This window comes from Dermacentor variabilis, chromosome 2 (genome assembly GCF_050947875.1).
Source record: "Dermacentor variabilis isolate Ectoservices chromosome 2, ASM5094787v1, whole genome shotgun sequence".
In the NCBI taxonomy this organism is placed as follows: domain Eukaryota; kingdom Metazoa; phylum Arthropoda; class Arachnida; order Ixodida; family Ixodidae; genus Dermacentor; species Dermacentor variabilis.
In genome coordinates this window covers 45,183,047-45,196,979 of record NC_134569.1, presented here as the reverse complement: position 1 = coordinate 45,196,979, position 13,933 = coordinate 45,183,047, and the positions used below count along the sequence as shown (strand labels likewise).

The 13,933-nt window shown below is 47.2% G+C and overlaps 1 protein-coding gene across 3 annotated transcripts in view; it reads right to left on the bottom strand.

Moving 5' to 3' along the window:
* sei (potassium voltage-gated channel seizure) overlaps positions 1-13,933 on the bottom strand; it is a 318,213-nt gene that overhangs the window by 282,092 nt on the left and 22,188 nt on the right. The window contains exon 1 of one of the 3 annotated variants that reach the window (XM_075680318.1): positions 1,766-2,747. The exons of the other annotated variants lie outside the window; for them this stretch is intronic. Within the exon in view, the coding sequence (XP_075536433.1) occupies positions 1,766-1,928 (163 nt within the window). The 5' untranslated portion in view covers positions 1,929-2,747. Of the gene's footprint in view, positions 1-1,765; positions 2,748-13,933 lie in introns of those variants that run through there. 3 annotated transcript variants of the gene reach the window in all.

The following is a 13,933-nucleotide window of genomic DNA, read 5'->3' as shown; positions in this document are numbered from 1 at the left end:
TCGCCTCCCTCAAAACATATCTTTCTTATACCTGAACCCTCCCATTTGCGAAATACAATAGTTGTCTTTTTAATTGCAAGTAACTGATCGTGTTGGTTTTACTACATTGCTGTACATGTGTTAGTGTGTTCAATTATTTCTATACTTCTTTGTTTATGTGTTCAAGTGTATTATGCTGTCTTGCTTTTGCCCCTCTCGAATGTTATTAGGACTGAAGGTAACGATAAATTAAATGAAGTAAATGATATGAAGAAAGATGCGTTCTCTTAAGTGGCGAAATTACTTCGTCGAAATTTCTTCAAGTGCATGGAAACGGCAAGTATTGCGGCGTCAACCTGCGCTGTCCCTGTCCTGTCCTTCATCTATGCCTGAATGAGTCCAATAAGCTCTGCAAGTCAGTACCAATTCTTACATGAAAAAGCCACTACACTTTCACTTCAATATTTCCACATGCCATGGGAAGACAATATGTCTAAATTAAAAAGAAATGGGTGATGGTTTAGCTGTGGCTAAGAAAGAACTATGAATCAACTATATGGTTATCGGTGCGCTAGTACCGTTAACCTTATAGTTTTGCATTGATTGTCTTGGCTTATCATGGCCATGTGCCGCACGGGCTGCGCTAGTCTCCAATGAACCTTTTTGATGACAACTTGGGTTATTGGGTATGTGCCAGTACTTGTGCTCCGTTATTCAATGAACGTTTATGACTGAGCGCGCGGCATACTCTTCGGCAGTCTCCTTTGCCCGTCGAGTCCTCATAGTTTGAACGTTGGCGCCTATGCGGCCTTGTCGCTGTTGAAGAGTTTGGTTAGCCCGCGCATTTCTCGTGGCCTCGACATCTGCTTCGAGACGGCGTTCCCTCTGTGCAGCAGTTTCATTTGCACTTTCTCAACCTGTCTGCTTCCAACTTCTTCTCTCGTTTAGCTACAATGTCAGGATTAGCCGACACATGACCACGTTGTCGTTTTGGTACCGTCGAGCCCGGCGCTCCGCGTCGACCAACCCAGCTGGACCCGCTGCCTCATCCACAGCCCGTCTCCGAGTAACTGCGACGCGACTTGACCTGACTAGCTGCTAAACCACCTGTGAGACGAGAACTGCGCGCGGCGCTTGCCCCCACCGGTCGCAATTAAGAACGAGTGCGGCTTCCCGTTGGCTGCAGCTGTCGTGGCGCGCGCGTTTTGATTGGCTGCGCCGTGCGAGGTGGGAGCGCGTCATTGGCTGCATGTGGTTACTCTCCTCCCACGCGTGACGTACCAACTCCTTGCCTACTCTCCGCCGCGCGGCGCTGCTGTTGGCTCTCCGTGGTCGCGCAGCGTACGGACAGACGCACAACGGCTTTTCGCCGGATTGGAAGCCCTATAGCGCTAGCGCACTGAAATTGTCTGCGAATACTGCCCACAAATGCGCGGCTGTTCTTGAGTGAATTCTATTTTATTGCGATAGCAATTATATGGACACTCCAAGCGAATTTCGCCGTCGGCGTCGCCGTGAGGCGTCGTATATATTTCGGTATATGTGTGTTATATGCCGCGCCATGCTATATGACATGCGGTATATGCGGCTTATATTGCCACACCATTGTATCCCTAAAGTTGTTCATACCAGAGTTTACATTATTCACAAATTCATTCTTCAGAATTTTTACAGTGGCAGCCTACAAAAGAATGTCATGAAACAACACTCCGACAGCGCATGCTTTATATCTGAAACCTTCTCAGACTTAAATATTAAAAGTGCGAGACAATAACAGAGCTCTAACCTGAAAATGGTGTAATTTTATCCGCGGCCCTGTGCCCCACCTCCCGGATCCGCCTAGGAAAGAGGTTCGAAACATACTCGATATGGAAAAGTCGTGGTAAAGTAGCTAAGAAAGACACTGGCTTTAATGAATAAACACGAATGAAATTGTTCGATGGCAGCATTCAAACAAAGGACCTCTAGCACAACAGCTCATTTGTACTTAATCAGCTTACCTTTACTCCACTTCATAATGCCACTACAGCTACGAGTCTTAATTGTTAGAATATTACACTTCGTGTAATATTCTAACATGTTGCTATCGCATTCATTGCTTCCCCGTTATGGCAAAGGTGTGATACCTTTAACTCGATGAAATCCGAACAGGTCGTCGTGGCACTCGTCCCTGTCTGAAGCCCATCTTTACAACCGGGCGTCAGTGACAAGCTGACACGGCTTGCTGGACATGTGTGACCCGCATAGCGAAGTCTCGCTAGTAACGTCTCAGTAAGTGGATTTTTGAGGCTTATTTCACTACTGAAAAGTTGCACTCTCTTATTCATGGATAATACATGCCTATTGTGACGTTTTCGCAACATGCACATGCTTCAGGATACCCGCTATCAATGCTGACCTTCAATGCGCACACAATGTACACAAGAAATAACAGGACGCCGGCCACATTTTGTCTCTGGTCAGTTTGATTTATGCACTGTTCAGCTACGTCTAGTCTTTACGCAAATTAATGCAAAGAGAGAAACAAAGGAAAGGGGGGAGAGCGCTGTTACTATCTTTTTTTATGGCGAGAACTAACTGATTTGTCAATGCAGGCGCATTTCATCTCTTTTTCTTCTCTTGCGTTTTGGGCTTATTTTATATCACTTCTTTGTTTATTCTTTTACGTGGCCTCCCATCAATTTCCAGTCTATAGCTGGCTTGTAAAAATTTCGAACGTCTTTCTTCTGCACACGTCTGCCACCCACTGATGAAAATATATCCTGCCATTAAAAGGCGATAATAACTAAATAATAAACACTGAACCCGTCGAAAGCACCACGGGCTGGCGTCATATTATTGCAACATACGCCGGTATCTTATGTAGCTATTTTCTCGCAATGCGCAAGAAATGCTGTCTGGGACAATGACATCTAGAACACCAAATCGCATCTCCGCATGTTTGGATGGAGGAAGGCTCACATCTGGAAACAGATGCGCTAGCTTCGGAATTCTGATACGCAGACGTGGACATGCGCCGTAACCGGCTTCTACTGCGCTGTTGCAACGTGTACCCCGAGTTAGTGAACAATGACGTCAGTCAGTCTTAGATAGCATTTAGTTGAGCAATGTTTATCAATCATTTACTGACGTCCACATCCTATAGCGAAGCGCTTGATGAAAAAAAATAAAAAACGCATTAACGGCGCTCTCTTCGCGAAAACTGCATCGGTGAAACAGCTGGCAAATCGCATTTATGCGCTCAAGTTCGGCGTGAAATCACGACGACTCCTACTCACCCGATAGCACCGATCCAATTACGCTAGATTAGGTTTAAACGGGCCAGAAATCAACTTAGTGGTGGCAGAAACCGACGATCACAACTTGGTCACACGGTCCACAATTTAAACGCAAGAAGCCATTTCTCGCGGCTCGTTCTCCACGTCGACTGTGCATAAAGCGCCTCAATACAGGCTTGTCCGACGGCGCCGCCTTGAAGTCGCTGCTCTTCTATTGCTGCGGCCGATTGGCCTTTGATTATGTGCGCGACCCACATGTGCCTTGTTCGCCCCCAGTCTTTTTTAATGTTATGCCCACTCTTCTTTTTTTTTTCCTTTCTTCGCTCGTTCCTCAATTTGGCGTGCCTAAGTGACAGCGCTGTGAGTTTTGCCTCAGTGTATTAATGCTTGCTGCGGGTGTTGCATGGCATCGCGCTGTTCTGTTTTACCCAACAGGAGGCTCAGGAAAGCTGCGTTGGGAATTTCATCAACTTCCTGGAATTTGGCTCCGGAAACAGGGGCCCCATGTATAGCGTGCGTGGAATGCGAATTCTTCCCTGTAGTTTTATTTTTTTTTCGCTCTCCCTCTCTCTTGTTGAAGCAGGTGGGCGTGGTGTCCCTCTCAGGAAACAATTATTATCCCGCTTCTCTTTTGTGTATGTAGCTGTGGTGTTTATATATGTTTACAAGATGACTAATAATAATAATAATAATAATAATAATAATAATAATAATAATAATAATAATAATAATAATAATAATAATAATGCTTGTGATGATGATGTGTTTTACAGTTATCGTGCTGTAGTGTTCCCGGTTAATGGGAATAATACCTAACTGGCATTCAAAATAATATCCCCCTCAGCATCCACAACCAGGGATATCAGCTTTCATCCATTTTCAAAACTGACCCAGGTGAGTTCTAACAAAAAAGTTGAGCTCTCGCTTGCATACATGCACCAACACCTATCAATGATTGAAAACGATTAAATCAACTCCTTGATGCCACCTGTCTTCAAGAAAATGGACAGCATACACCCTAAAAAAGATTATTATTCTTGTGGCTTATCTTGCCCTCGAACAATAATCGCAACCAATCTTGCTTTCGTTTCCTTTTCTCTTTTTTAACACATCGAGCTGCAAGGCTTCTACAGTGTCGGTAAAATCATGTCACATCGGTACGCGCGTGCCGTTCGTGACCTGAAAGCAGCGGAAGCGCAGCGTTAGAAAAACCACCGCCCCATCCAATCCGTGAAGATGGTCGAACAGTTAGTTACACCGAGTGTTACACCATGCAAGTCAAACTTCGCAAGCAGTCTTATTGCAAGTATTTTGTTTCACCATTCCCTCACCTCATTTTCGCTTTTGCGTGCTTCGCGTGGTGATCATGCTGAGTGTTTTCTTTTTTTCGATTCTCCCAGTGGGTTGGGTTTCTTTTTTTTTTTTTTTTTTTTTTTTGTGCGCGTGAGGTTTTTGTGTCGGCGTTTGCAAGTGCAAGTTGCTCCGCCCCGTGGACTTCCCATAGTTGTAGCTGGGATGAAATGTGCAGAACCACTAATCCAAACCTCCGTATTTTGGGCGCAAGGCCCACCACTGGAGCTGCGGGCGCTGCAATCGCTTGGCGATAGCTTGGATTGTTTTTACGATTGACGTCTTTGCGTTTCTTAATGAGGCTACACACACGTTCGGCTGCGACGAAGAGAACGACCTCAGTGATGGTATGCCCGCAGTTCGCCGTTGTAGCTTGCGTTCGATCTCTCGAGTTTGCTCGGTGGCGTGGTCAGCAGCATCCACCCGTCATTTCCGCTTGCGATTCTTCAAAATTAAATTGCTTCAAAATTAAACCTGCCTGTCACGTAAGACAATGAATGGCTCATACACCCTTAAGCAATGGCTCATACACCCGTAAACGCGGCCTTCCCATTACGACGACAGAAGTGAAATTCTACACTGGAATGACGAGCGGCAATGCTGCCAGCTGTGGAAGAAGACGACGACGCTCGAGTCATTGATGATGATGATAGTTCTAGCGAACTCCGAGAATGACGGAACAGGATCCGCATAAACAGCTTCGCTGTAAAAGAAAATGACTCAGTGTAGAGACGAATGTTTGGGGGGGGGGGGGGGGGGGCAAGATAAGTCCCAAGTGGGGCAAACCTATCTTAGTGTTCATATCAGCACCGATGACCAAAACACCTGTAAAAAGTGCGCATCTTACGGTGTGAAATTTAACTGCTATCCATGACTAAGAACCATCACAATTCAATCTAATGGGGTTACCTTTGCACATGTCCTTACGTAAACGTAAATGTTTCCGGCTTGAACAAACTTGAGAGATGGCGGCTCTCTCCAGATATACGCGGAGATGCAGCCGCGTGCATGTATACGTGCCATCTGATCAAACAACAGGTTTGTAGCGCCCTTTCTTGGGCGGCGCCTAGAAAAGAAAATAAAGACGGCGCCTGGTCATTTCACGCGAAGCCACGGCTGGCGGTTTTTTCTTTTTCTTTCTGGCTTCGATTCGGGTCAGCTGTCTTTCTCCTTCACTCCGGAGGCAGAAGCCTACAGGTTCTCACGCGGTCAGCATTCTCAGCCTACCTCAGCGGCTACATGTGTGTGTCGATCTATCTAGCCTCTTTGCGACGCTGTTCAGTGAAACATGTCCTTTAAAATTTACCCGATGCTGGTAGGAATCGAGCTCGGGTGTGCCTCAAGCACAGCAGTTCGACGCAGTAGTGCTGCCCCACGAATGCCTCCGGGCAGCGAGGGATTAACTCTCAGCAGTAGCGCGCGTCGATGTGCCACTAGTGCAATCTCGGAGGACACGGAAAAAGGAGAGGCACTTCGCGGCCAAGCCGCTAGACGGAGCATCGTGTCTATAAACAAGCGCGAAAGAAGAGCCCGGCTGTAGCACACGGCTCGCACCTAACGCGTTTCGGTGGAGTCGTTACTGTGTGTCGCTGTATATGGTTTGAATGCTAATCGCAATAACGTCAACAGTTATCAAGAGATAGGTATCGCAGGATTTCTTTTTTTTTTCTGGTTCCTAAGAGAGCGTTTTGCGATAAGAACTGACCAGAAAATGCGTTCAAGACTTCCCATATCACTACGTCTAACAGCTGCACAGCTCGCGGCTCACCGCGACGCGCTTCATGTGATAAATGCTGAAGGTCCTCGAAAATGGGCAGTCTTCTTAGATTCAAGGACGGCCTTACAATGTGTACAGTCGTTCCTCCGACATGGAACTCACGATCAGCTAACGTGCGAAATCGTGGAACTTGTCTACCACTTGAGAGAAAAAGGACATGGTATATCTAGTCAATGAATACCTGATTGTTGCGGTATCACTGGAAATGATGACGCAGATAAGGCAGCTCGGACTTCAAACAAAGACCGCTGAATCCCCATTCATGTTAATCGTTAACCGATGCTGCGAGACAGCTTTCCATTCTAGCACGCATGCTCTCCTTAGCAGAGTGAAATACCGCACATACAAGGCGCACCAGACTGCACAGACTAAGCCCTTCGCTGCAACTCAGGCCTCCAGGCGGACTGCACCGACACGAAGCGTCTCTTCTGTGTCGGTTGTGGCTGGGAGTTCCCTTTACGAAAGCTTGTTCAGCGCTAGTTGGAATGGCTGACAGTCCTGCACGTGATGTTTGCGGGTGCAAGGAGAACATTGACCACTTATTGTGCCACTGTCCTCAATTTGAAGCACAAAGACAATCTATGTCTAACACATTCAGGAAACTAGAAGATCGTCTTCTGAGTGAACATACAGTACAGGAACACTGTCCCATCCGATTATCGGCTCAGGAGGCAGTGATGTCACTTTTTCAGCTTTTTTAGAGCGTCTGGTGTGTACGAGCGGCTCTGACTCTAGTACTGTCCATGCACGTCTGAGTGTACCCCCTCTCTCTCACTCTCCCTTCTTTCTCTACCCCTTCTGCCTTCCCCAGCGTAGAGTAGCCAACCGGACTCTCGACTGGTTAACATCCCTGCCTTCCTTACATCCCTCTATCTCCGGAGATCATAAATATTCTGAAAACGTAGCGCAACCAGGACACGCAAAACGAGACAACATGTGGGAATTTGCGCTGCTATAACAACTTTGAGTTTATTGCGCGTGGTCGATATGGGTATCATCGTTCCATCGATTACGTGCACTAAACGTTCAGTTATTATTAACGCCATTTATTAGTAAAGCTGTTCTGTCGTGTGCATTCCAGTTGCGTTATATCGTAGAGAACGCTATACCAACGACTATATAGCCCATCGGTGAATTTTCCACAATGCGAATTTAAGATCTCTTCGAGTTTAATTAGACATGAATAGCTGACATGATGTTAGGCAGACATTCACACACAATTGGTTTGGGCATTGCTGCTTACATCAACTGTAACTAACTGGGTGTTAGTCGTTTAAGAGTTCGAGTGTCTTAGCGACTTGCTTTGCCCAGCTTACAGAATCCTTATTAATTCAGAAGGCTGGTTCCCATCATACTTCGATATGGCAACTAATTCCCGTTGCCCACTTTCTGGAATCAAGAAACACATCTTTTTTTTTAATGTCGGTTCGACTTCATACGCGAGCGCGTCCGCCACGCAGTGTTGCTTCCTGAGCGCGTATATGTGTTTACCCAAGTGTCTCTTCCCTCTGTTACAGCAAAGCCGTTAGCCTCTCGTTTGTCGGCATTTTTTCGTGTCCGCCAGCGTCCGTGGGCAAAAATGTGGTCTGATCCCGGAGATAATGCATACATACTTTGAAATCACGCGTACAACATATTGAGCGGCATTGGTTTCAATAACGAAGAAGCACAAAACAAGCATCCGAACCACATATTCGATGACTAGACCGCGATAAATTCATAAGTGCGTTCTATGCCGCAACTGAATACATGCCTCCGTGGCGTAATGGTTTCAATGTCAGGCTTCTGTACTAGAGGTCCTGTGTTCGAATCCAGCCATCGGACAATTTTAATAACGTTTATTCATATTGTCACAATCGGCAATGTGAGAAGAGGAGGACGATGATGGTGGCCTTGGAGACAACGAAGAAGTGTTTACGAGTTGGGACCAGTGCAAACAGAAGCGTGCGTCTATTTACAGATGGCTTTTAATGGCTGAGCCAACAAGCGTAGAGCCGCGATAATGCAAAACTCTTCAACAGAGTACTGTGTAATATATTGTCACAGTCGGTAATGTGGGAAGAGGAGGACGATGATGGTGGCCTTAGAGACGACGAAGAAGAGTTTAGCATTATCGCTGCTCTACGCTTGCTGGCTCAGCCATTGAAAGCCATCTGTAAATAGACGCACGCTTCTGTTTGCACTGGTCCCAACTCGTAATCTCTTCGTGTGTTTCGAACCAGACCCGTGCTGTTTTCTTCAAGTTGAATATTATATTGGGCCAGCATGAGCGTGTGTTATCTCACCTGTTGTGTGCGCGCTGACCTGTTCGTAATTCTGCAACCAGTTATCGACGTCAACGTTGTCGATCCCGGAAAACATGCCAGGGTCGCGAGGCTGGGCCAGGATGACCGTCGGTGGCGACGACGGGGCCGTGGTTGAACTCTCTCCTTCGGATGACATGGCCGCCAGGTTACCTCCGCTGCGGAGCTCCGTCTTGCGCAAGTGATTACCCCGCACCTCCACCAATGATGTTACGGGAAGGAAGAAGCGTGCGTCTATTTACAGGTGGCCTTTAATGGCTGAGCCAACAAGCGTAGAGCAGCGATAATGCTAAACTCTTCTTCGTCGTTTCCAAGGCCATCATCATCGTCCTCCTCTTCCCACATTACCGACTGTGACAATATATTACACAGTACTTTGTTGAAAATGAGGAGTTTACAAAGTCACGAAGCCGCTTGATGTCACAAGGACGAAGCTTAGGACAATCCATGTACCTCCCCATAATTCATATGCCGGCTGAAGCGCCCCGATTGCAGCTACCGTAGATAAATCGCACTGCAGCACTTTCTATGGGTAGGACACGCAGAGCTAGGGCTCCCGAGGAACAGCATGAATACAAGGAAAGTCGAAGGCAACGGCGTCCTGCACATGCCACAGATGCAGATCATGCCAGAGAAGCCGAGCGCAAGCGACAAGCCCGCCAAGACGACGATGACCAGCAGCAAGCTGCGAAACGACAAAGGCACCACGTGGGTTATCACCGCCATTACGCTGATATAGTAAAACATTCCATACAGCCATCAGAAGGTGTAGTGTCTTTGCAACAGCTTCGCGGGACATCCATTTTCGCAGGGCCGGCATGGCGAGTCAATTTTTCTTTACCATTTCTCCTATGTAGGAAGCAGAACATAATAGGCTTTCTTTTCTTTTTTTTTTTTCGACATTATCCTCATGTACTCTCACTTATTTTCTCCGTATCCCTCCCGGGTGCTCAGTACGGATACTGAGAAAGTTTACAGCTACTGTAAAACCTTATCATTTAGCGGACCCCAAAGCTTTCTCGAGACGGGCACAACGCACATTTTTACGGCTACTAAATTTTGTCTTCCTTCTTTTTTGTTTCGAAGCCTGAGGCATAAAGTTCGGCCGATTTGCATGCTTACGTATTGCAGCGTTTTCAATTAGGCATATTCGCAACTATTTTGTTTCCGCGCTATACGAAGCTTCGCGGTAGCTGCTTTAGGAATCGAAATAGGTAAGTGCACAAGATATCCTGGAAATGTCTATATACAGGGTGTCAGTGTAGAAGATCGCGACAATTTCAGTGCGTGCCTCCAGTGACGTCAGTTTTGTCACAGATGTTTTGCGCGAAGCTGCTGCGGGAGACGGTGCCGTAAAATCCACTGCATCAAAAGAGAAAGGAATAAAGATGACGTGTAGAGCAGCGAAGTTTAGTGCTATCGAGCGGGAAACTGCCACGCCAGACAAATCCCTACAGCAATCGTCGCGCTTCGCGATAACCGCACACTTTTTGAAAGCATGAAATACTTTTAGCTCCCGTGACCTCGAGCGAAAACCTAGAGCCGTTATCCGCGCACTCAAGCGAGAACATCCGGGCAAGTTGCGAGAGCCAAGCGAGATCATCCGGACAACCAGTGAAGAGCGCACCACATACGCTAGTTACCTCTCAAACGAGTTCCTCCTAATGTTTGTTCACACAATATCGCTCAAGCTGTAACTTCTAGCACGCTGAAGCTTTATCAGTAATTTCCAATCGCGACGTTCAAAATGCAGATCTATACACTTGATTGTCATCGTTCGGCGCTGAGTACTCTTTTCAACGCCGGCGGTCCGCGAGTTCCGTGGTGCGTCCGGCGCGCCGCGAATCACCGTTTGACCGAGACGGCACTTGCAATGAGGTTCTGTCTGCGACCGGAAACTATTGCGTCCACTTGGACCACTGCGGAGCATGGCGTGGTTCAGTGGGATGTGGTGAGGTGCGCCGTTGCGAACATTCACTATACACCCGTTTTAAGATTGTGACTAGTTTAACTCCAACCAATATGTTTCGCTGGTAGCCATTTCGTGCTTACATCTTCTCTAGATTACGGGAGAGCCTGCATTTTTTTTTTAAATTGATCTCCATTCTTCTCTCTATCTCAGCCTCTCTCCTATGCGATGGGCTTCGCGCAATGAGACACTGATCACACTTAGCTTAAGAACCCTAATTAGTATTCGCGCTCTTATTTCCATTCAGTTTGGACCCCAAGACCTGCGAATCGACACCTCAGTTCACAGACGCCAGTCTAACCTGTCGAGTCAAAAAATCTCAGTCACCGAATTTAAAAGGAGTCACACGTTTTACACGTATATCCACAGCCGTTCTTCGAAAAACCAGCCACTTGAATTCTTTGGAGGTACAAGTGTAGTACTCCGCTTCGGACACAGTTGAAGTGTGCGTGCGTATGTGTCCGTATGTGTGCGTGTGCATGTGCGTGTGCGGATGTTGTATGCGTGCGTGCGGAGATGTGTATGTGTGCATGCACGTGTGCGTGCATGTATGTGTGCGTGCATGTATGTGCGGTTGTGCGTGTGTGTGTGTGCTTGGTTTGTTTCCTCGTTACCTCGTTCTTAGCAGCAGAACGCATACAGTCACTGCAGCACTGCCGCAAGTCTCTTTACAAAACAAATCCAGCAGAACCCATCGCATGATAAATGTCGACGTTATTGCGATAAGCCTCGATGTAGCCACAAACAGCAATAACGCTGCTGAAACGGCTCATGTAAAGGGGTGTATGCAGCTAGGCTCCTCTCTCACGCTTCCTTGTGGACACGCTGCGCCATCTAGCAGTGCCGCCGCGAACTCCGCACATGGCACGTGTGTGAATATATTCACACGATATTATCTGAATACATATTCATTCATATAATTCACGTGTGTGAACTATACTCACACATATTCATATTTTATATATTCAGAGTCAGATATTAGCATTTGAATATATGTGACACGGGTTCGATTCCACCCAGCACAGAGAAATGGCAAATTATCTTTTTATTTGTGATTGAATAGCGCCAAATTACTATTGCCCATACCCGGTGGCCCAATTCGGCATCAAAGAAGTTCATTGATGAGCGCGGCATTCATTGGAGAATGGCAGAATGGCACGTAAATGCCGAGATACGCAAGTTGGCGTAAAGTTCACTGATGATGCAGCAGCTCGATGTTCTACCGATTAGACCATGTGCTATTTCCATCCCAGTGACCCAAGTTGTCGACAACACAGACAGACAGACAGACAGACAGACAGACAGACAGACAGACAGACAGACAGACAGGCAGACAGGCAGACAGACAGGCAGACAGGCAGACAGGCAGACAGGCAGGCAGGCAGGCAGGCAGGCAGGCAGGCAGACAGACAGACAGACAGACAGACAGACAGACAGACAGACAGACAGACAGACAGACAGACAGACAGACAGACAGACAGACAGACAGACAGACAGACAGACAGACAGACAGATAGATAGATAGATAGATAGATAGATAGATAGATAGATAGATAGATAGATAGATAGATAGATAGATAGATAGATAGATAGATAGATAGATAGATAGATAGATAGATAGATAGATAGATAGATAGATAGCCGGAAAGTGTTTGAAATAAATGCTAATCGTATTCAAGCAGTGTACACTGCGCTGCCAGCACTAAATAATCGCTGTCTGGTTCTCGTGTACATTCAAGTAAAAAGTACCCTTACTTACGAAATTCCTGCCGGTCAAGATGCAAGACGGTCGTATGAGAATTGGGCAGCCGTGACACTGGCTGCTTAAAAGAACATACTCGCTGGAGACCTGCGCTGACGTTAATTGCCCCTCCGGTGATAAATGATCACCTAAGAAATGTTTGTCCTTGTCATCCCTGCCGCAGCCAAAAGCAGCACTTCTTGTTTGCAATGTTTAGGCCACGAAGCTTATAGACGAATCTTCCTAAAGATTAGGAAACTCAGCGATATTACGCTTAACTGTCAACGTCGAAGTACTGCTGCCAGTTTCACGCCAAATGCGTATGCAGTGCTTAAGGCGGATTTCCAAAGTGTTGACGTAAAAATCATAAAACACCATCTGAAATCTTGTTAGTTCTGCGACAGCTGTGAGAAACAGCTTACGAGTGAGCGAGAAACACCGTCTCCCCATTCCCCTCGCCTAAATTACACACCGCTCCTCCGCCAACTTTCCCATTGTCAACGGATGGCTTAAAACATTGCGGAAATAAAATGCTAGCTATATCACTTGCATCAGAACGTCTGCACCAGTAAACTAACAAGCGAGAAGCATCAGGTTGTCTAACACGCACTTCTCCGCAAGTGTTCCGTTGTCAGCCGGAAAACTCGGCATGGGGATTCTGAGAAAGGGAATGCGCGCCCGATCTGACACTCCTCCGGCTGTGATGAACACCGTGGCAGAGATATTTCGTAGTAATTCTAACACCCCACAGAGTTTCTTATGCCGCACTACAAAGTCCCAGGAGGCAGTCGCTTTCGAGTGTCGCGAAAATCGAAATCCAGCTTTCCATTTTAGCCGTGAGTTGAACCTACAACTCCGGTTTTGCAAGCACTTGCGCCATAATCGTCGAGACGCTACCGTGCGTTTCTGCAGCGAAACTGAGTCGCCGCTGCGTCCCTTCACAGCGAGCATGCGTCAAGCGGTATGTCCATTTACGACGAGGGGCACCGAGTGGCCCCTCAGCTCTCCATCCATCGTGAGAAGAAAATCCTAGCGGATGGAGAGATAAATAACGCCATGGCCCTGCGCTGCAAATTAACGTCCGTTGCCGTGCAAGGGATTAGCGCTGCGAGGCTTTCCTTCCGTTCCGAAACCCGGGAAAAGGAGCTTCGTCGTCCAAGACGGGTGCCGCGACTATCAATTCGTGGGACACAGAGAGCAAGCAGCAGAGACGTCCCCTACGAACTATAGAACGCAACTACCGCGCCAGGAAATTCGTCTCACAAACACTATGCGGTGCAGTGAACGCCAGGGCTCGTGTAAGGCAATCAGTAACAAGAGCTGCCGGCGAGTTCCAAAAGAGAGAGGATGGTTTGGTTTGCCCAATGGGCGCCATTAATCCTCATGTGAAGCTTCTGTGCAGCCGGTGTATGCGCGGAGGGCCTTACGCGGGGCACAGTGGAGGATCCCGTCTTCCGATTCTCTTTACTGGTTGGCTTACGCGACCCACGTAGCTTTTGCACAACACCAGGGAGGTGGAGTAGAGAAAGGACGTCA